The 22,235-nt window shown below is 51.7% G+C and overlaps 1 protein-coding gene across 1 annotated transcript in view; it reads left to right on the top strand.

The window, feature by feature from the left end:
• Positions 1-421: 421 nt before the first annotated feature.
• The window catches only part of Wdr88 (WD repeat domain 88), a 32,225-nt gene continuing 10,411 nt past the window's right edge, over positions 422-22,235 (top strand). The window contains exons 1-8 of the mRNA XM_055594702.1: positions 422-910; positions 6,969-7,079; positions 8,910-8,998; positions 11,552-11,615; positions 15,056-15,194; positions 16,288-16,417; positions 19,891-20,078; positions 22,035-22,117. Coding sequence (XP_055450677.1) covers positions 422-910; positions 6,969-7,079; positions 8,910-8,998; positions 11,552-11,615; positions 15,056-15,194; positions 16,288-16,417; positions 19,891-20,078; positions 22,035-22,117 — 1,293 coding nt within the window. The remainder of the gene's footprint in view (positions 911-6,968; positions 7,080-8,909; positions 8,999-11,551; positions 11,616-15,055; positions 15,195-16,287; positions 16,418-19,890; positions 20,079-22,034; positions 22,118-22,235) is intronic.

Here is a 22,235-nt window from a genome sequence, read left to right as displayed (position 1 = left end):
TTCACTTACGGACCACTTGTCAGTCAACTAACTACCAGACCCAAACTGGGTGGGCTGTGAGCGTCTCCCCAGGCAAAGGACAGACACTGATCTGTGACGGGAGCCAGGATCCAGAGGGCACAAGACTGAGGCCTCTAGTTTTGCACCGCAGAAGTCTCCTTCCTCACGTGCCCAAAATGCCAGAGATCGTTTCTGTGTTGGGCTCCTCTCCTGGCGCTCTCTCTCTCTCTCTTTCTCTCTCTCTCTCTCTCTCTCTCTCTCTCTCTCTCTCTCTCCTGGAAAGGGGCAATCCTGCCGGAAGCCTCCCGACTCAGGAAGGGGGCAGGTAAATGGGGGAACCCAGTGCAGCGCGTGGGCCGGAAGGGCTCAGGGCACGGGCGTGGGCACGAGGTGCCACCGTTCCCCCAGGGCAGGCTCCAAGATGGCCTCACCACCAGACTCCCGGAAAGCCTTGGGGGTTGCCAGCAGAGGTTCTGCAGAGCGCAAGAAGGGCTCAGGGGAAACTAGGAAACTTTCTGCCCAGATGAGGAAAGACTCAGAAGAGGCCCAGTGGGATCTTGCCCAAGACGGGAGGAAGAAGTCTCCTAAGTCCAGGAAGGGCAATGTTGGCGAGGACAGGAGGGCTCCAGTTAGAACAAGGAAGGCTTCCATCGACAGCGAGCTGGGGAGTTCGGTTAAGGACACGGTCGGTTCGTCCTCCATCTTTAGCAGTGTGCGACCCGACAGGATGCCCTGGGTCACCCTGCTGCGAGCGGTGAACCGATTCAAGATCTCCTTCCCTGATATCCGTCGGGACCAGATTCTGGCCGCCTGCGACCCTTTGCTCATAGAGTCGGAGCACCCGTCCCACCAGAGGCACTCCAAAACGCCAGTGATGAGATTCTGTGGCGACCAGCAGGTTCTCTCCAAGGTCAGAACCACCCACCAAGCTCAGAGGACCCCGCTGGCCTCCCCAGCCACCGGAGACCCTGCGTCCACTCCGCACCTTCCCACGCGCAGCCAAGCAGCTGCCCCCTGGTGTGCCGCGACGCCTGGGGCTACGCCTGGTAACCAGGCCCACGCTCCCTTTGATATCCCGGAGTCCCCTGCAGCTTTGCGCGCCCGACTTCATCCATCCCCGACCTCATCCATCCGCGCCTTCCTGGAAGCAGAGAGCAAACCCTTTTGTCTGCTTCCCTCCCTTCTTTCATGCTTCTTCCACTCAGCACCCTGCGTCCTGGCACGTCCCTACCCTGCGATTCCTAGCTGTGGGAGGAACAGGGTAAAGGAAAGGTTGTTTTCATCTTGACCTCCCCTCATTCAGTCATTTCCTTATAAACCACCCTCCTAACTCCGGGAAGGTACCTTTCCTGCTTTCTGATCTGTTCTTCAGGATAGCAATAGGATCAAATCCTATGTGTGCAAGGGTCGGAGGGGGCTTCTTTCCCTCAGCGCGATGCTTTCACGGTTCACCCACATTGGAATTTCCGTCAGTACTTCACTACCCTTCAAATTGCCAAATACTGGTCCCTTTTACATAGTCCCGTGTCAGCCGGTGGACAGCTGTACTGAGGAGTCTGTTCTGGGCATGTGCACGTGCTTTTGTGTGGCTGTTTTAATTTTCCGAGAGGGGGGGTATACCTGAATGTAAAATGGCTGGCTTACATGTTGACTCCCATGTTTGACTTTGAATTTATTTTGCTTTATTTTTTTTTTTTTGTGTGTGTATGAGTGTTTGACTGCATACATGTCTATGTGCCGTGTGTGGCAGAGCCCGCAGAAGCCACAGAGGGCGTCTGAACCCTGGAATGGGAGTTACAGGTGGTTGTGAACCACCGTGTGGGTGCTGGGAACTGATCCTCTGCAAGAGCAGCCAGTGCTTTTAGCCACTGAGCTATCTCTCCAGCCCCTGTATGTTTAACTTAAAAAAAAATTATCTTTATTAATGTCTACATGTGTGTCAGTATTTGCCAAGTGACTGCAGATACCTGACAGGAGCTGCATAGGGCATCAGATCCCTTCACAAGCAGTTGTGAGCTACCCAATGTGTGCGCTGGGAATTAAACTTCGGTCATCTAGGAGAGCAAGAAACACTACTTTTTAAACTTATTTTATTTAATGTACATTGGTGTTTTGCCTGCACATACATCTGTGTGAGGCTGGCACATCCCCTGGAACTGGAATTACAGTCTGTTGTGAGCTGCCATCTGGGTGCTGGGAATTGAACTCCTGCCCTCTGCAAGAGCAGCCAGTGCTCTTAACCGCAGAGCCATCTCTTCAGTGCCCCCCACCGCTCCCCTGTTTGTTTTGATTTTTTTTTTTTTCAGATGGTCTCACTGTGTAGCCCTGGCTGTAGTGGAACTCAACTCTGTAGACCAGGCTGTCCTAAGACTCACAGAGATCCGCCAGCCTCTGCCTCCCGGGTTCTGGGATCACAGGCGTGTGCCTCTGTGCCCAGTGCAAGAAGCATTCTTAACGAACCGGTCCCCGTGTTTAACTTTTTAAAGAACTGCCAACTGTTCTCTGAAATTACTTTCCCACCAGCAGTGTGCATGGCCCTAAGCTGCCCACAGCCTCGCCCACACTTCTGAAACCATCCCAGTGTGTGCCATGATACCGCTCCGAGGCTCTGATTTGTGTCTCCCTAGCGACTAATGATGCTGAGAGCCTCCTCACGTTACCTACCAGCCAACCACTGGGATATCTTTGGAGAAACATCTACTTAGGTCCTTGGCACACTTGTTGGTAGTTGGCTTGCCTACTGTGCACAAGGCCTGGTATCCAACATATCAGATAGGGCATTTATTTATTTATTTAGGTTTTTTTTAAGACAGGGTTTCTCTGTGTAGCTTTCTTCTAGAGCCTCAGAGTTTCAATACTTAACATTTTAAGCCTTTGATCCACTTTTATTTCGTTTCTATAGGTGGTGTGAGGTAGGTATCTGGCCTTGTTTTCCTGTGTGTAAGTGACTAGTTTTCCCAGACAAATGTGCTTAAAGAGCTTATTCCACTCTGTGTGTGTGTGTGTGTGTGTGTGTGTGTGTGTGTGTGTGTGTGTATGACATCTACTAGCATTCGTGTGTATGTGTGATGTGTGCTAGAATTTGTGTGTGTGTCATGGGTACTAGCATTTGTGTGTGTGTGTGTGTGTGTGTGTGTGTGTGTGTGTGTGTGCACTTAAGTGCCAGAGATCAACCTGAGTGTCATTCCCCAACCTCCATCCACCTTGGATTTTTTTTTAATGTTTTAACAAAAATTATTTTTTTAATTTATTTTTTATTTTATGTGCATTGATGTGAGGCTTTCAAATCCCTTAGCACTGGCGTTAAAACAGTTGTGAGCTGCCATGTGGGTGCTGGGAATTGAACCCGGGTCCTTTGGAAGAGCAGACAGTGCTCTTAACCACTGAGCCACCTCTCCAGCCCCAACAAAAATTATTTTAATGGCACCAATTAAATGTTTTAACCAAAGTAAAAAGCGAGTCCTTACAAAATTTTAATGCCAGAACACACATTCCAGAAATGGCTTTAGAGGGCCTTAAAAGTTGATGCATAGTTTTGAAAGAACCTCTCTTTAAAATGGAAGGCAGCTTGTAGTCAGTGGATAATGAGCACAGGTCAATGACATTTGTAGTTTTGTTTAGTCAAAAGTTCCCTTGGAGTTAGCTCAGGTAAACACAATAGCTAAAACTTTCACTAGAGTGAAAACTGTAATTTTCAGAGTTACAGAAAGCACACCTTCAACTAATACAGCGTCTTTTTGAATGTTGAGAACTGCAAATCTGCATGAGAAGAAAAACTTTTAGATATGTTCCTCTGGTTCACTGACTTTTCATTTTCAGCACTGTCTCTGGTGAGAAGATTCCCAGTGAGGAAGGACTGTTTCCCCGAGTTGACGAAGACTTCTCTCCCAATTTTCTTTAGAAGTTTGTCCTTGTAGATTTCCATTTGCCATTTTACTCTGGAAGATCTTTCTGCATCTTGTTTTGCTTTCAGACACATTAAGTTCAGATGTCTCACCGACTAACTGTTCAACTTGACTATGAGAAACTGAAGGACTTACGTTTTTTTTTTAACTGCATAATTTCTTCTTCCTTACAATCTAAACTTTGTTCTTTGATTTTAGAAGCTTCTGAGATTTCTTTCTGTTCATCCATTTTAGTTTTAATGTCAAAATTGTTACGATCTCCATCATCTTTGTCCATGAGAATTTTTCGAAATGGTATTTTTGATTGTTTTGATGTTAGTATTGTTGAATCAATATTTTCCATTCGTTCGTTCTCAGTGGTCACTTTTAATCTCAAGGTGTGAAAAGGTGTCGGGACTTCTCCCACATTTAAGTAAGTAGGATCTCCGTTAAATATTACTCCTTCACAGTCACCATCCTTAAAACCTGGAGGTTGGTAATCTTGGGGGTGTAACTTCATCATAGTAAAAAAGTTTCATGGTCAGACAAACATCATTAGGCAAAGGTCCTAGGTTTTGCGTTAGGACATAAATCTTCTGAATGAGGAGAACACTTGCTTTCTTGGTGCCAGCAGATGTCGTACTAGATTTATTGTTTTGATTTTTGCTTACAAAGTCCATGATTGGTCCATTTTTGGTGTACTTGAACTTAAACTGGTGACGCCCTGAAACTGTCCGAGGACCTTCTGGATTGGCGTACACAGCTAGAAGGATCATCCTGAGATACTTCTTCCGCAAAGCATCCTAGCATCCACTTCACTAACTGTGAGGAACTGTGAGGAACCGGGACAATTTTTATCTCTTTTCAGAATCTTGACACAAAGATCATCCAGACAGCTTGCCCCATAAGCACGTTCTGGAAACATTCCTCTCAAAGAGGTGATACAGGGTACCTAAACAGCTAAAAGCCTCCTCACAAACATCAGAGACTGGTGCTCAGTCGATAACCTACCGGGGAACACCAGTGCAGTCACTGAAGCCGTACCGTACTCTACATCTGCATAGCGGCCATCTTCCAATGCCAGAGAGACGCGGCTGGCAGCGACTGGGAAGAGCCATGTTCTGCCGCTTTTTTTTTTTTTTGTTGTTGTTATTTATTTATATTTAGTGTGTGGAGAAGGGATGCACACGTATGAACGACAGAGGATGCTTTTTGGGAGGAGGTTCTTTCTTTCCACCGTGTTGGTCCTAGTGATTGGGTTCAGGCTAGTCAGGTTCACACCGGGCTCAGTTCTGCCCACTGAGCTTTTCATCAGCCTCTACCTGGGTGGTTTTTGTTTGTTTGTTTTTCTGAGACAGGGTGTCTCTGGGTAGCCCTGGCTGACCTGGAACTCACTCTGTAGATCAGGCTGGCCTCGAACTCACAGCGATCCACCTGTCTCAGCCTCCCGAGTGCTGGGATTAAAAGTGTGCACCACCACTGCCTGGCCTACATGGGTGGTTTTGTTTGCTTGTTTGTTGTTTGTTTTTGAGACCAGATCTCTCACTGGGACCTGGGCTCAGCAGCCCATCAGTTAGGCTCAGAGTCATGGGGCGGCTGGCTGGCCGCCCCATGGGTTCACTGTCAGCTTCCTCAGTGCTGGGGTTCACTACAGGCAGAGACCATTGGCTCTCCCTGTGGGTTCTGGGGATTTGACACAGGTCCTCCTTATTGGAATGGGTGGCAAGGACTTTCCTGAGCCAGCCTGTTGCCCTCTTTGCTTTGGCATTCATATAAAAATTAGTCAGCTCTGAGTGTTTCTCTCTGAGTCCCAATTGTATTTCATTGAGGTATAGGAACAGTTTTATCTTTATGCTATCATTATCCCGGAGAATGTGAGCCCTCCATCACTGTCTTTCTTAAAGACTGTTTTGGAAACTGGGATCTTTTCCCTCACTTTATGTGTGTGTGTGTGTATCTGCACACACACAATGGCATGTGTCTGGAGGTTAGAGGACAATTTGTTAAGTTGGTGCTTTCCTTCCACTACTGTGGGTCCCAGGGATTGAACCCAGGTCCCCAGGCTTGGTGGCAAGCGCCTTTGCCTGCTGAGCCATCTCACCCACCCACAGTTTGGGTCTTCTTGAGTTTTCACAAAAGCTTTAAGGTCAGCTTGGCAGCTTCACTGCAGAGAGGGCTCAGTGGCTAAGAGCCTGCGCTGTTCTTCCAGAGGACCCGAGTTCAGTTCCCATGGTGGGTGGCCCACACCACCTCGAAATCCACATGCAGGGCATGCGGTGCCGTCCTCCGGCCTCATAGTGCACTGACACACCCATGGCATACATGTACGAAAGCACACAGTGAAAATTAAAAGTACATGTAAATACGGGTGGACAGATCTCTGTGAGTTCCAGGCCAGCCTGGTCTACCAGGTGAGTTCCACAAAAGAGCCAGGGCTGTTATAGAAAAACTGTTTCAAAAAACAAGAAAACAAACTAAACAAACAAACAAAAAACAAAAACAACAACAACAACAACAAAAAACAAGAAAGAGAGAAGGAAAGAAAGAAAAGCACATAGAAAAAGCCCAGCTTGTCAGTTTCTACAAAGACATCACACATCTTGGAATCTGAGAAGGTGGTATTGAAATCTGAATTTGTAGGTCACTTTAGGGAGCTCTGCTCTCTTAGCTTTGCTAAGTCTGCGCTCGTGGGCTGCCTTTCCACTTATTTAGGTCATCTTCAGTTCCTTTCAACACGTTTTTTTTTTTTTTTAACTTTTTATTTTATTACGTTGGTGTTCTGCCTTCACGTGCGTGCGTCTGCTGTGAGGGTGTCAGAGCTCCTGCAACTGTAATTGCAGACAGGCAGACGGTTGTGAGCTGGCTTGTGGGTGCTGGGAATTGAACTCGGGTCCATTTGAAAGCACAGCCGGCGCTCTTCACCACTGAGCCGTCTCTCCAGCCCCGGGGTTTCATTATTTTCAAGGTGCGCATTTTACGCGGCTGCTTTCGGTGTGGTGGGAGCCGTGTTTATAAACGCTGTTGGTTTTGCATGTGGCCCTTGGGCCCCGCGACACTGTTAAACTGGTTGCTCCCGTCCTTTAGGTCCCATATAAAATTCTGGCCGGGCACGAACGCATCGTGAGCTCCTGCCAGTTTTGCATGGATGACACGCGGATTGTCAGCGGCTCCTACGACTGCTCCGTGAAGCTGTGGGTAGGTGGCCGGACGAGAGGGTCCTCCAGGGCTCTTAGGCTCCTGGGATGGGGAGTTCGCCGGCACTGGTTGGCCAGCAAAGCCCCTGGGCTGGCCGCCGCTTCTGGGCAAGCGCAAGACGAAGGAGGCCAGCCCGGGGCCGCGTGCTCAGAAAGAGCCCGGTGCAGGCGGGGACCGCCAGCCCGCGGCTCCGGACGCAGTGGGGGGGGGGGGGGTCCCGGGTTGTCCCTGGGCTCTCCTTGGAAGTCGCCGAGCCATTCTTTATTATTTCCCTTAGTTCAGATTTACTTACGATGTATTTAAATGTGCGCATGGGAGTCCTGTCTGCGCGCCGCACGTGTGCAGCGCCTACAGAGGCCAGAAGGGGGCAGCAGAGTTCTTCCCGGAACGGGAGCTGCAGATGGTCGTGAGCCACCGTGTGGGGTTCCCTGGACGCCGAGCCACCTCTCCGGTGCCCTGCTTTTAGATCCCATAGAAAAATCCTTATCGGGCTTCAGCACACTGCGATATCCAGGCCACGGGCGTTCACCGAAGGCATGTGGGAGGCCGGAGAGAGGCGGGTCCCAGGCGGATCAGTGCCTGGCCGTGCAGTGGCGGGGAAACCAGGGATGTGATGTTCCGCCGAGGCTGCAGAGAAGCAGCCTCTCTAGGGTGGAGGGTGACATTGGCCGTCAAGGCCTTGGCTGAAGAGATGAGTCTGGGGTTTGCTGTCTTCTGGCTTGAGTTGAGGAGAGGGCGAAGTGGAAGAGGCTGGTTCAGCTTCTGGTTTGGGTAACTGGGACAGAAGAGAGCCCCCGGGATCCTACAAACGGCCTCAGAGGAATGTCTTGGTCATTTTTGGGTGCCAAGGCCCAGGCGGATCAGCTCAGACCCTGTATTGGGGCTGTAGGTCAGGGAAGAGCATCTGTCTTCCGTGCACAAGGCCCTGCTAGGTCCCACACTGAACGCGAAAAGAAAAAAAATTTTTAACTTCCTAGAAAATTAATCAAAACCCTATCAGTATTTTGCCCTTCAAAATCCCACATCACAGGCGTTGGCTTCTTCAAGGTCTCCAAAGAGAGCTGCTTGGAGCCCTGTCTGTGGCTGCTGTGCCCTCTTTTGGCCACCTGGTGGCACTATAGAACGCGCAGTCGGCTCAACCCAGCCTGGGAGGCCGTGGAGCCTGTTTTTCTCTAGAGCAGTTGCGTGCGCTGAACAGCAGTCACGGCCGGCCTGGGGCCACCAGGTTCCTAAGGGCCGCTGGTAAGCCGACAGCTGGCTCTCATTTGCACACTAGCCAGGTGAATCACAGGAGACGCTTCAGCCAACCACACCTTCACAGCTTGTGCAAACAACCTTCCCAGGATTCCGGTGCAAACAACCTTCCCAGGATTCCGGTGCAAACTAGGAGGAGTGTCCACGCAACTGCCCCCCCCCCCCCCCAGCTCTCAGGTCCTGGGCTCCGGCAGGCCTTTCTGGGGAACAGCAATTTGCTGTCCCGCTGGGGATGCTGAGCCCTCAGACTGGACTTTGCGCCCCCCCCCCCCACCCCCCCCCCCCCCCCCCTGTTCTTTGCGGCTGTCCACCGTCACTATCACTACGGCGGGGGGGGGGGGGTACAAAAAAGTACGTGAGCGCTGTAGCTGCACCCCGTGCGTGCCTGGCGCGCACAGAGGCCGGAAGAGGGGGTCGGGTCCCCTGGAACTGGAGTTGTAGATGCTTGGGCCGTTGGAAGGCCGCAGCCAGAACTTGGCTGTGGGCAGGCTAGGAACCACTGCTGAGCCGAGTGCGTGGCTTTCAGACGCAAGCCTTGACCGCTGTCTCTCCTCTGCTCTCCCCCATTGATTTGAGGATGCGGCTGAAGGATACGTGCTTTCCGAATTTAAGCCACAACCCAAGGCTCCTGTTTTAGAATGCAGCACCTCGGCTGACAGCAGAAGGTGACGTCTGCCCTCTTTTATACTGCTTGGGAAAAGTCAGGGTCAGCAGGCAGGCCCCAGAACCCGTGGGACCCTGACAGGTTTTTGTTTGTTTGTTTAAGCAAATATACAACCGTGCTCCCCTGAATGGGCCTCAGTGTTCCCCTGCACTCTGAGAGTCAAGTGGGTGTAACAGTGTAACCACATTCTCAAAGTCTAAGTTGCTTAAAATAGCACGCTTACTGTAGTGAAGAACCCTGTCTGAAGTTTTCTTTCCTTCCTTCTTCTACTGTTTTTTTCCTCCTCCTCCTCGTTTGAGAACAGCCAGGCCCACAGCTTACTGTGTACGCCCAGCCTGCCTCAAACGTGCCTCAGGCCTCCTGCCTCAAATGTGCCGCAGGCCTCCTGCCACAGTTCCTCCAAGGTGCTGAGACAGACACATGCTTGGGTTTTTCTCACAAAACATCTCTTCTGTGGTCACATATAGCCCGTGGCGACTGCCCCGGACCTCAGGGATCTAGTCTGGGCCCTTGTCTCAGTAAGGGTCAAGCAAGCTGGGGAGAGAAGGGTTCATTCGGCTCACACTTCCACATCACTGTTCACCATTGAAGGAAGCTTGGACAGGAACTCAAGCAGGGCAGGAACCTGCAGGCAGGGGCTGATGCAGAGGCCGTGGAGGGGTGCTGCTTGCTGGCTTGCTCCCCATGGCTCGCTCAGCCTGCTTTCTTAGAGAATCCAGGACCCTAGCTCAGGGATGAACCCACCCACCCATGGGCTGGGAACGCCCTCACCAATCACTAATTAAGAAAATGACCTACAGCCCTTTTTTTTGTTGTTGTTGATGTTTTTCTGAGACAGGGTTTCTCTGGGTAGCCCTGGCTGTATTGGACTCAATTTGTAGACCAGGCTGGCCTTGAACTCACAGAGATCCGCTGCCTCTGCTGGGATTAAAGGTGTGTGCCACCGAGCCCAGCTCTACAACCCAATTTTATGGAGGCATTTTCTCAACTGAGGTTCTTTCCTTTCAGATAACTCCAGCTCGTTGACACTCTCCTTAGCCGGCACTCTCCTTAGTTTTTGTTAAGATTTATTTTTATTTTATTCGGATGAGTGTTTTCCCTGCATGTATTTAAGTGCGATGCCTGTAATTTAAGCGCCCTGAAGGCATGCCTGGTGCTGTGGAGGCCAGGAGAGGGCGCCAGATCTCCGGGAACTGGACGGCTGTGCGCCATGGCGTGGACACAGGACTAAACCCTGGTCCTCTGTGAGAGCAGCAGGTGCTCCTAACCTCGGAGCCACCGCTCCAGGTCCTGGGCCCTCATTTCCCAGGGAAACTGGAGAGTAGGAGGATGCCTGAGCTGGAGCTGCCGTCTGGGGAAGCTTAGGGCTGGGGAGGCAAGGGCACACACATGAGGCCAGGGGCTTCAGGCTCAGTTTATTTGCTTAAGGCCATTCACGCCAACAGAGGATGGGCCTTTGGCAGATGAGCAGAGGCTCCGGGCTCCCGAAGGACGATAGAAGTGTGGAGTTCAGACTTCATGGGTATACATATATATATGAAAATCTTTGCCATCTGCTACCCGAGTAGACAAAGCTACTTATGTTAGTCAGAAGCCTTGTCACTGGGACAGACCCTCAGGGAAGAAAGATTTGCTCTGGCTCTGGGTTTGCCAGGCGACCTGACTGTTTCTGGCCGGTGGCGGAAGGAACATAAGGTCACGGCAAGGGGGTGCAGCGTGGCAATGCCACTCCCTTCAGGGCAGCCCGGAAGCAGAGACCCAGGACTAGTCCAGGGAGGGGCCTACCTATCAAAGACTCGACCTCCGGGGTCACTCCCTGTATCCCATCCCACGTTCTAGCTGCCATCACCTCCCAAGAGCGTCCTCGGAGCATGATTCTATCAGAGGATTAGCATGAGAAAAGACAGACCCTCAGGGACCCCCCTCAGGGAGCCCCCTCGCCGGAACCCCTGGCTGGCAACTAGGCCTCCAAACTATGAGCCTCTTGGAAAACAGCGTCAAAGCCAAACCACAGCAGGATGTCTTATACGTGTCTCTGCATGCATGAAAGCAGACAGCAAGCTGTCCAGGAAAGCATTTCCCCTGGACAAAGACTGATGCTTTTTACTTGCTTATATTTTGCACGTGCCCGTGTTTTGCCTGCATGCGTGTGGAGGCCAGAAGAGTTGGCTCTCCTGGCAATGGAGTTATAGGTGGTTGTGAGCCGCCCTGTGGGTGCTGGGAGCTGAGCTCAGGTCCTCTGGTAGAGCAGTGAGTGTCCTTAACCACCGAACCATCCCTCCAGCCCCTGAAGTGATGTTCCCCTAACCCTAAGTATAGAAGGCTACTTTGAAGGGTCTTAAGGGTGAGAAAGATATCCTTGTCAGAGTGCTATATCGGTGCTGTTTGGTACTGTTGTCAGTGAGATTCACAGGTCCCCAGCGTGGTCGCCAGGGAGTCTTTGGAAAGGTCAGTCTTGGTCCTAAGTTATAAAAAGGAGAAAGAATCCCCTTAGGAACCGCAGGCTCTGGTAAGTGTTGGCAAGACTCGGTGTTTGTTCCAATTTTTTTTCTAGGCTCATTGCATCATCTTATGATAAGACGGTGAGGGCTTGGGACATGGAGACGGGTCAGCTTCTGGTACGTATGCCCTGCGCCAGGGAGGGTGTCACAGTCAAGACCGTGCCTGGGCTTCGGTGGCTTTGGGGCTGGACCTGGGGTTGGGGTCAATGGCAGGAGCCTCAGGTCTCCCCGGAAGAGCATATTCTCCATCTGCAGAGGGAATGTATTGGGGGTCGGGGGAGTTGGGCGAAAAAGGCTAACACCTCAGGCAGGTCAAGGGCTGCTCTCAGAACCACAGGAAGAGGCCCAGGGCGAGCTGGGCGTGGCACTCCAGGGTCCCCTGTGAGCTGCTTGGACTTGGGACTCGATGGCACAGGACGTGTGTGTGGCTGAGGCCGCAGAGCAAAGGCTATGTGGCCAATGAGCCAAGGCTTTCGGCTTTCGGCTTTCCCCAATCTCTTGTCTCTGTGTTAAGGATGGTGCCGCCATCTGCCTCTCCCAACGGTGCTGGGACTCCTTCCTTGTGTGGTTCTGAGCCCTGGCAATCTAGGCCTCTCACGGGGGTCCTCTGGCACCTCCTGTCCCAACCCTGCTACCCCCCACCTTGCTAACTTCCTTGCTGCTCTCTCTTAGCCAGTCTTCATCACCTCCTTCTCCTCTCCTTAAAAGCAGCCTTCCTAGCCAGGCACCTTTAACCCCAGCACCCAGGAGGCAGAGGCAGGCAGACCTCTGTGAGCTGAAGACCAGCCTGGTCTACAGAGTGAGACCCTGTCTCCAAAAAACCAAACCAAAACAACACCAAAACCGAATGCACACCTTTCTAAATTGGTGCAGTGGAGTTACGCACTTATAATCCCAACCCATTTTCAAGACTGGCCTGGGCTACACAGTGAAATCCTCTCTCTCTCTCTAAAAGAAAGAAAGAAAGAAAAAAGAAAAGAAAAGAAAGAGTACCAGGAGGCTGGAGAGATGGTTCAGCAATTTGGAGCCCTTGTTGCTCTTGCAGAGGCCCCGGAGCCGGTTCCCAGGGCCCACACAGCGCCTCACAACCTCCTGTGACTCCAGTTGGAGGAGATGTGACGCCCTCTGCTGGCCTCCATGGGCCGCATGCACACGGTGGACATACATACATGGAGGCCAAGCACACATTCACATTAAATAAAAGGAGGAGGAGGAGCAAAAACCCCCAAACATTCAACGTTTCTCCTTAGCGCAAAAGTCAGCACACTCATTGTAAACAGGTTAAGGATTATTCATAGATTAACATAGTCGTGTGTCACGAAAAAAACAAAGAAACAAAAACAAAACGAAAAACAAAAACGAAACCAGCTGGGCGTGGTGGCGCACCCCTTTAATCCCACCCAGCACTCAAGAAGGCAGAGCCAGGTGGTTCACTGTGAGTTTGAGGCCAGCCTGGTCTACAAAGGGAGTCCAGGACAGGCAAGGCTACACAGAGAAACCCTGTCCTGAAAATCCAAAACCAAACCAAACCAACAACAACAAACAAAAACCCATACTGGTGTATCTTTCCTTTGCTTCTGGGTGTGGGTGGTTTTGTTTTGTCTTGTCTTGCTCTGCAGCCCAGGCTAGCCCAGAACCCTTGGTCTCTCTGCCTCGGCCTTCCAGGGGCTGGGATCACAGCATGCACCAGCACAGCTGGCTTTAGCCACCCTTGCTAATCAGTGTGCAGGACTTCACAGCACACAGGCGAGGCCCAGCCTCGCTGTCCCTGTAGTAAGGGCTGTCTTATGGATTGCCTGTGTTCGAGCCTGTGCACGTGCCGTGGCATGTATGTGGAGGTCAGAGGGCAGCTTGCGGAAGCCAGTTCTCTCCTCCCACCATGTGGGCTCTGAGCCTCCGATGCAGGGTTTCCAGCTCGTAGCAGCTGCCCCGCTGACACACTATGCTAAGTGGAGGCTGAACTGTTGTCATGTTAATTGTCTGCCTCGTCCCTGCTTTTGTGTGTGCGTACGTGTCAGTGAGTGTGTGTGTGTGAGTGCGTGTGGCTGTGTGACTCTGAGTGTGTGTCTGTATGTGCGAGGGTGTGTGAGCGTGTGTGCCAAGCTGCACTCTTGCAGTCAGAGGAAACCTTGGATGTTGGTCCTTATGTCCAATCATGCTTGACACAGGGTTGCTCCCTCTCTCTCTCTCTCTCTTTCTCTCCCTCCCTCTCTCTCTCTGCATACACCACGCTAACTGCTCTCAAGCTTCTGGGGATCCCCCTGCCTCTTCCTCCCATCTCTCCATGAGAGCTGGGGTTACAGATGCACGCTGCCCCATCTTACATGCATTCACGGGGATTCAAGCTATTGTCTGCATGTTTTCACAGCACATACCTTACCTCCTGCGCCATCTCCCATCCTCTGCACTCGAGAGAGCGCATGCGCATGCGCGCACGCACACACACACACACACACACACACACACACACACACATACATACACACACAGATTTTGATCTCTCTTCAGGGTATACAGCTAGATTCCATTACTAAGGTAAGCAGCATAGAAAACACCAAGCTCAAATCTTTCCAGAAAGCTGAGCCAACTCACAGCCTACAGGCTCAAGGAGGCCCTGCCTCATGTACCAGCTGTCATACGTTTAAAAGAATTAGTCAGTGTGGCAGGGAGAGAGAGAGAGAGACTTCCATGGATTCTTTTTTGACTTTGAATATTTTTCTTCTTTCTTTCTTTTTTTTTTTTGTCATAATTTTCCCACTGTTATCTCTGGCTGGCATTCCCATTTCAAGTACCTTCCTTTTTTTGGGGGAAAAAAAAAGTCCTTTTTGTTGCATAAGTCCCGGTGACCGAGGCCAGCGTTAGGGATGACTTAGTGAGTGAGGGCCTCTTGACAAAAGGCTCTAAAACTTGGTTGCCCTGAACAGCCAGCATTTCACTTAGTGGGGTTCTGGCTCCACTCTCCTGTTAAGTCGAGGTGACATGTCATCTGGAGCCGCAGCTGCCTTGGGGCCTCCCGCTGGGGAGGAAGGAGCTCCTTCCAAGACGGCTGACTCCCACAGTTGTTGGCAGGAGGCTTCTTCTCTTCACATCCTTGTGGGTCCCCAGGGTCTCACGGAGCTGCGTGTGTGTCCTTAGACAACGCTCACGAAGCCTGTGACCCAAGAACGAAGAACAAGCCACAATTATGCTCTCTTTCTCTCTGGCGTCTCTCTTCCTTTCCCTTCCCTTCCTTTTTCTTCTCTGGCCCTTTCCTCCCTCCCTGCCTCTTTTGTGATAGGATCTCACTTGCAGCCCAGGCTGGCTTTGAACTTGCCACCGTCCTGCATCAGCCCCACCCCCACCCCCCAAGTGCTGGGATTGCAGATGTGCTCCGGCACACCCAACCCCACACGGTCCCTTCTGCCATGCCCCATCCATCAGAAGCGAGCTCTGGGTTTGGCCACCTTTAATATGGGGACAGCGAGGGTCGGTCTGTTGGGAGGCGTCTGAGGGGACATCCGAAAGGCAGGGGCTGCTGAGCAGGTCCGCTGTCCTCTCTGGGCCCCGCCTCCCTCCAGTGGAAAGTCAGATTTGATACCTTCGTAGTATGCTGTAAGTTCTCTCCTGATGGGAAGTACGTGCTGGCGGCCTTGGACGTGGACTGCGGGATCTGCCTGATGGATCCGGAGAACATCTCCATCGTGGTCCAGATCAAAGGTGAGGTCGCCAGGCTTGCCATGCAGAGCGGCAGAGCCCCATCAGCAGGGACCTTCATCTGGTGTTCCGGTGAAACCGCCGGGGTCAGGACCCCAGCACGAGCCAGGAATTGCAGCTTGTGAATGGTGGAGGCAGGAGGATGAGGAGCTTAAGATTCTCTCTCTCTTTCCAAGCAAGATGAGCTCTTAAAGCCCTGCACCTATATCTTAACATAAAAATCATAGTCAGCACATGGCACTTTTCTGGGTGACACTATGCTGTCTGTGGTGACGTAGGATGTAGCCACGTGGAGGGAAACTGACGGAGAAGCATGCAGGATTTCTTCCAGGTTAGTCCTCATACCTATATGATGACTTTGCAGATATTTCAAAATGAAAGCCTCTTCATTGTTTAAAAAAAAAAAAAAAAAAAAGTCAATACGTAAAGTAAAAGATGGCTTGTACTGGTTACATCTCCTTCTAGGAAGTATTTACTATTTTTGAATGCATGTGTTGAGAGGATGGAATCCAGGTCTTTTCACATGCCAGGCAGGTGCTCTACCCACACCCCAGCCTCTCACTGGGGGATTCTAGGCAGGGGCTCCACCACTGAGCCACACCCCTGCCCCTCACTGGGGGATTCTAGGCAGGGGCTCTACCCCTGAGCCACACCCCAGCCCCTCACTGGGGGATTCTAGGCAGGGGCTCTACCACTGAGCCACACCCCAGCCCAGAGGTATCATTAATGGTGCATTGCTAGGTGACCTTCCTGAACATGTGTGTGCATTTCCTGCATGTCTTTGATTTTTAGGGTCTTCCCATTAACGGACCACTCCCTATTCTCCCCATCCCTCGTGGTTCCAAGTCCTAGCTGCATGTCCAGCTTCTTCACTCTATCCCATCTGCAGGAGTGCCTCCTTGATGCCTTAGAGGCTCCTTCCAGCCACTGCGAACTCCTCTTGTGGCTCTTGCACGAAGCAGCTCCCAACCTGTCCGGGGTCGTCTTCTCCCATAGAAGTGGCTGCGGGTGGCCAGTCAGCCGGCATCACTGGGTGGTAGAGTCGTCCCCACCCCATCTTTCCCCCCAGGTCACTTGTCACTTTGCTTGTACGTAGATCATCACAAAAGATCCATCACAGCGTGCTGCTTTGACCCTGACAGCCAGAAGGTGGCTTCTGTCTCCATAGACAAGAGCATCAAGATCTGGGACATCACATCCCAAGCCACGCTGTTCACCATCCCCAGGTGAGAAGGGTTCCGAGATGGGGGTGGGATGTGAGGTGGGGTGGGCTGGGGGTGGGGCCTGGTGTGGGCAACGGCAGCCCGCTGCAGGAAGGCTGGAGAGGCCTGGAGAGAAGCCAGCTTCAAGGCTGGGCCGGGCAGGGTCTCCGACGCCCCTGTTTCAGTGAGAATTCTTTTCCAGCAAACACGCCCAAAGCCTGCATAAAAACAAGGAGTTCAAGCTGGGCACCGTGGTGGGTGGGGAACGCCTGTGGTCCCAGCCCCCTCAGGGAGGCCGAGGCAGGAGGATCTCCGTGAGTTTGAGACTTCAGCCTGGTCTACGGAGTGAGTTCCAGGACAGCCAGAGCTACACAGTGTGAGATCCCTGACTCAAAACAACAACAACAAAAGTGAAGTTCAGCTAGGCATGGTGGCACAGACCTATGATGCCAGCATGAGAGATGTGGAGGCAGAGGGCTGAAAGGTCGAGGCCAGTCTAGGCTATGTAGTGAGACTCTTGTCTTTAAAATGGGAAGCTCTCGGATTCCTGGTGACCCTTGCCAGTGGCCTCGGCCTCCCGAAGGGGGTGCTGGTATCAAGGTCATAGACTGTGGACACGCACGCCTGTCCCCCTGCTGGTCCTGCTCAGTCCCTCCTTCCCGGGCTAGCAGAAGTACAGTCCAGCCTAGGTGACAGGCAGAGACGGTCCCCAGTATGCGCTGTCTCATGTGGGGTGACATTTAGGAGGACACTGAGGTAGGAGGCTGTGCTCCCCCCTCCCCTGCCTTCCACTGCGCTTTAGAGCCCCTCCCTGTGGGCACTGAGGGGACAAGGCAGGCCGCAGAGGCTGCCAAGCCCTGATCCGACCCTCTGGTGGTGGCAGGCAACTTCAGAGTCAGTTGAAATGTGTGCCAGGAAATACAGTGTTTAGTGAGCAGACGGAGAGGCGAGGCTCTGAGTGCTCGGCCCCAGGCCTAGCTTCCTGGGGTGTGACCTCTGGGATCAGGCAAGGGACCATGCTCCATTTCACCATTTGCTGCTGATGTGGTTAATTTCTTAGTGCCTTTTTTTTTTTTTTTTTTTTTTTTTTTTGAGACAGGGTTTCTCCAAGTAGCCTTGGCTGTCCTGTACACACTTGGTAGACCAGGCTGGCCTCAAACTCACAAACATCGGCCCACCTCTGTCTCCCAGAGTGCTGGGATCACAGGTATGCACCACTAACGCCTCGATTCATTCTTAGCGATTTTTGATGAGAGCAAGTGGCTTTTTTCTTTTTATTAAAAAAAAAAAAAAACTGTAAAAATTTATGGGAATGTGAAACTAAACACATCATCAGGTCTTAAAGGAGCAAGAGGAGATCAGTGGAAAGTGTTTCTGGCCTTGCGGACCTTCAGTTTCCCTACTGCCTCTCTCCCTTCTTGCCCGCCTGTCCCTGTCACATCAGCAGCGAGACAGCACTGCTGGAGGCGCTTGCTGCCAAGACCAGCAGTCAGAGTTCAAACCCCAGAACCAGCTCCTGCAAGCTGAACTCTGATCAGCCACACTCATTGAATTTACACACACACACACACACACACACACACACACACACACACACACTAAATAATAGACGTAGCAAAAAATAAAAATGAAAATGAACCAAGTGGTTTGGGCAAGATGATACTTTCATCATTTAGGGTGAAATGCACGCAGCATAAACTTTGACCATCATTCTCTAGTGTACAGTTCCCTGGATTAATGACATTCGCAGCATTTTGCAACCTTCGCTATCTGTTTCCAAGATGTTTCACCACGCCGAGGGGAAACGGTGCCCATTGAGCAACGACTTCCCGCTCCTGAGGCCCCTGGGAGCCCTTACTCCACGTTCTGCCTCTGTGAACATGCCTGGCTTAGACAGCTACATAAATGACATCACGCTTGTCCTGAAGTGACTGACTTCTTCCGCTTAACATCTTCGAGAATGGTCCCTGTTGCAGCACAACGCAGAACTTCATTTCTTTTCCTAACTGCATAGTACTCCATTATATGTACACACACAGATACACACACACACACACACACACACACACACACGCACACTGATGATTACAGATAGACCGTGCTTTGCTTTGCTCTGTTGGTGGGCCCTTGCTTCATTTTTAAGTATCTGTCTGAGTCCCTGTTTCACTTCTTCTGGTATGTAACCGAGACTTGAAGGGAAGGGACATCTTTCTTCCGGGTCTGGCTTCCTCCGTGTTGTTCCAAGTTCCCCGTGTTCATTATTCCGGTCTACTATGAAAAGGACTCTTGAGCCGTTCTTGAAAGCAAACATTTTTTTTTAATGATTATTTTTTTGTCTTGCATACATACGAGAGAGGGAGAGAGGGAAGAAGAAGAAGAGGAGAGAGAGAGTTGTGTGTTTGTGTGGTACATGCATGCCACAGTGAGGAAAACCTGTAAAAGCTGATTCTCTCCTCCCACCACGTAGGGTTTGGGGACCAAGCTCTTCAGCGGGTGCTTTACAGGCTGAGCTAGCCTCTGTCCACAAGTATCTTTCTGGCTCACCACTCTTTTGAGAGGAATATATATATATAATATATATAATATATTATTTATATTACAATATGTTCTATAATTTATATCATATCATTTTATAACTCATAATTTATATAATTATACCATATATTGTATAACTATATAATATAACATATACTTATATAGTTATTTATATAACACAATGCATTATTTATATAATTATATAACATAAATAACATATTCTTTATAATTGCAACATATATAGAATTAATTTTTTGTTTCACGTTCATTGGTGTTTTGCCTGCATGTGTGTGTGTCTGTGTGAGGATGTCGGAAGCCCTGGGACTGGAGTTTCAGACAAGCGTGAGCTGCCATGTGGGTGCTGGGAAATGAACCCAGGTCCTCTGCAAGAGCAGCCAGTGCTCTTAACCACTGAGCCATCTTCCCAACCCTGAGAGCAATACATTCTTCAGAATTTTCACCTGGCCAGGTGTGTAGGCGCTCACCTTTAATCCCAGCACTTGGGAGGCAGAAGCAGGAAGATCTCTGTGAGGTCGAGGCCAGCCTGATCTATTAACAATGAGTCCCAGGACAGCCGAGGCTACACAGTGAGACACTGTGGAAAGAATTTTCATCTGATGATGCCTCGTTTTTAGCCTTCATTTCTAAGTATATCTGGCTAGGTGTAGAAATCTTGGTCAACATCCCTTTTCCCTTTTCTTTTCCTTAAAAAAAAAAAAAAGAAAGAAAGAAAGAAAAAAGAAAGAAAAACACTGGTCTCAACATGTTGTCCCAGGCCGGCCTTGAACTCACTACATAGTGAGGCTCAGTCTGGGCAGCTGCAGCTGGACCATGGATGGCACAGAGTGAGCAGAGGAATGACATCTCCTCCCACACTCTCCACTCTCCACTCAGGGCTCTCCCTGTGTGTCCTCGGGCCTCCCTGGGACGGTGACCTAGCGGGCACCCCACCTGTGTTTCAGGGCACACAAAAATGCCATCTCAGACTGCTGCTTCACCTTCAGTGGCCACTTCCTGTGTACCAGCTCCTGGGATAAAAACATAAAGATATGGAACGTCCACACGGGGGAGTTTCGAAACCGAGGTGCCTGTGTGACTCTGATGAAGGGCCACCAGGGCTGCGTGAGTTCCTGCTGCATCTCCAGAGACAGTGAGTGGCCAGCACAGGGACCCCTCCCCTCCCCTCCTCCCACTCCCCAGCTCTCCCCTCCCTTCCCTTCCCCAGCCCTCCTCTCCCCTTCTTTTCCCTCCGCCTCTCCCTCCCTCTTTCTTTGTGTGTTGCTTTCTGAGCATTGGGCTCACAAATGTGTGCCCGGAAGCCAGTTCACCCTCACCTACTGCATAGGCTGGAGGAGAGAATTTGTGTGGACTTCCCTGGGTGCAGAAAAGAGGTGACTCCCCATGGCTCTAGCAGGAAGGGTGTTCCCCCTCTGGCCCCCTTGCGCCCTAAGCCAAGAGGGAAACCCACTGACATGTCCTTCTAGGGGCAGAAGCCCCTAGAAGGCATCGTTCAGGTTGCCTTAAAACGGTGTCTCCCAAAGTGTGTTCTTTAAACCGTTTGCTTGTTGAAGCAGGGTTTCCTCAGTCTCACGCGAGGCGGACAGAGTTCGAATCTTTGTTAGGGGGCTGCGTTTACACTTGCATTTTAGTGAGCTCCAGCAGGTGCAGACCAATAAGAACCCCCCGCCTTAGAGGAAGTGTGTGCAGTTCTGTAAAGTTTTAATCCCGAGTGCCAAAGGATGCTTAGACACCCTTTCCCTGTGCCACGCACACCCAAGCCCGTGTTCCTCCTCCTGCCTCGGCCACAGCCTTTGGAGTCTCCTGGGTACATCTTTTCCCTCCAGGAGGCAAGGGTGGCCTCCCGAGTTTCCCAGCCGCTGGCATTCCTCAAAGAAAGGCGAGGTTCTGCCCGACAGGGTCAGGGCCCAGTCCCAGGGAAGGCTCCCATTGGCTCAGCGTGGTATCTCTGAGCCAGTCACGGAGCAGGCAAGGCTTGGCTCACTTTCCAGGCTTCAGAGTTAGAGATGAGGGTTTGCACCAGAGGTGCTGAGGACAAGAGGGAAGTTAGGGTGCTGCGGCCAAGAGAAGTGATGTGGAGGTGAGGCGGGCCAATGACAGACAGACACACACACACACACACACACACACACACACACACCATTCTGCTGAGAACTGGGCCTGCGTTGTATCATGTGTGTAGGAGATTCGGGGGTTCCCCAGCCGTTACACGCATGATCAATGCCGTGTCTTAAGAGCTGCTAAGGGCTTTCTGAACACCCTTCCTGCTCCAGAAGCCTGCTCTACCATTTTCATTCATTCAATTACCAGCAGGGGCCAGGCTAAATCTTTCCCGCCTTGCTCCAATTTTAGTGCAAGGAGCCAAGCATGGTGGTGTGCCCGTGCGGCAGGTGGGTCATTTGTGAGCCTGGGGCCAGCCTGGCCAACTCGGGGTGTGTGTGTGTGTGTGTGTGTGTGTGTGTGTGTGTGCCTGTGCATGTGTGTGTGTGTGTGTGTGTGTGTGCAGCTGTGCACAGTGCCTATGGAGCCAGAGATATCGGATCCCCCGGAGCTGGTGTCAGAGGCCGTTTCCAGCTGCCAGGCGTGGGCGCTGGGAACTGAACCCGGGTCCTCTGCCCTCCGGTGCACAATTGTTGGTAATTTTACCGTTAAACCCAGAGTGTCGAAGTGCTGCCCAATGCCCGAGGGCAGAGACACTGGCCTGCTTTCCTGAGAAGGCACACGCCACCCTGCACCTCCCCGAGGCCCGGGCCACCGTGCCACTGGCCGGCTTCCACACCGGAAACCAACAGTTCTCACTAGACGGGCTGGCTTTGCACGGAACCACGCGTACCGGCTGATGGGTTGGTGGTGGGGTGCTGCTGTGTCCCCATTTTTCCTGTGTAGATGTGTGGGTACCGAGTGACAAGAAAACGGTTGTGGGAGCCAACGGGGGGGGGGGTGTCCCAGTGTCTTCGGCCTAAGCCGGGGCAGTGCCTCACGGAGGCCAGCCCAGCCTGCCTCGGCCTTACCACAGTGCGGAGGGACGGAGGGAGCGCCCCACGGAGGAAGAGGCCTCTCGCGCCTTCCCCTTCCCTTTGTATTGCAGACTCTATACTCATTTCCGGTGGGTTTGACAAGACCGTGGCTATCTGGGATGTCGGAGATGGCTACCAGAAGCTGGCACTGAAGGTACAACGGCCTGACAACATGATGGGGCCGGGGGGGGGGGGGGGGGGGGGGGGGGGTGGGGCTAGTGGTAAGGATCTTTCTACTGTAGCCCAGGTTAGCCTCAAACCTGTGGTCTTCC

This window comes from Psammomys obesus, unplaced genomic scaffold (genome assembly GCF_907164565.1).
Source record: "Psammomys obesus unplaced genomic scaffold, mPsaObe1.curated_primary_1811, whole genome shotgun sequence".
In the NCBI taxonomy this organism is placed as follows: Eukaryota; Metazoa; Chordata; class Mammalia; order Rodentia; family Muridae; genus Psammomys; species Psammomys obesus.
The sequence above is the reverse complement of the archived record's forward strand: the minus strand, read 5'-3'. Positions and strand labels throughout refer to the sequence as shown.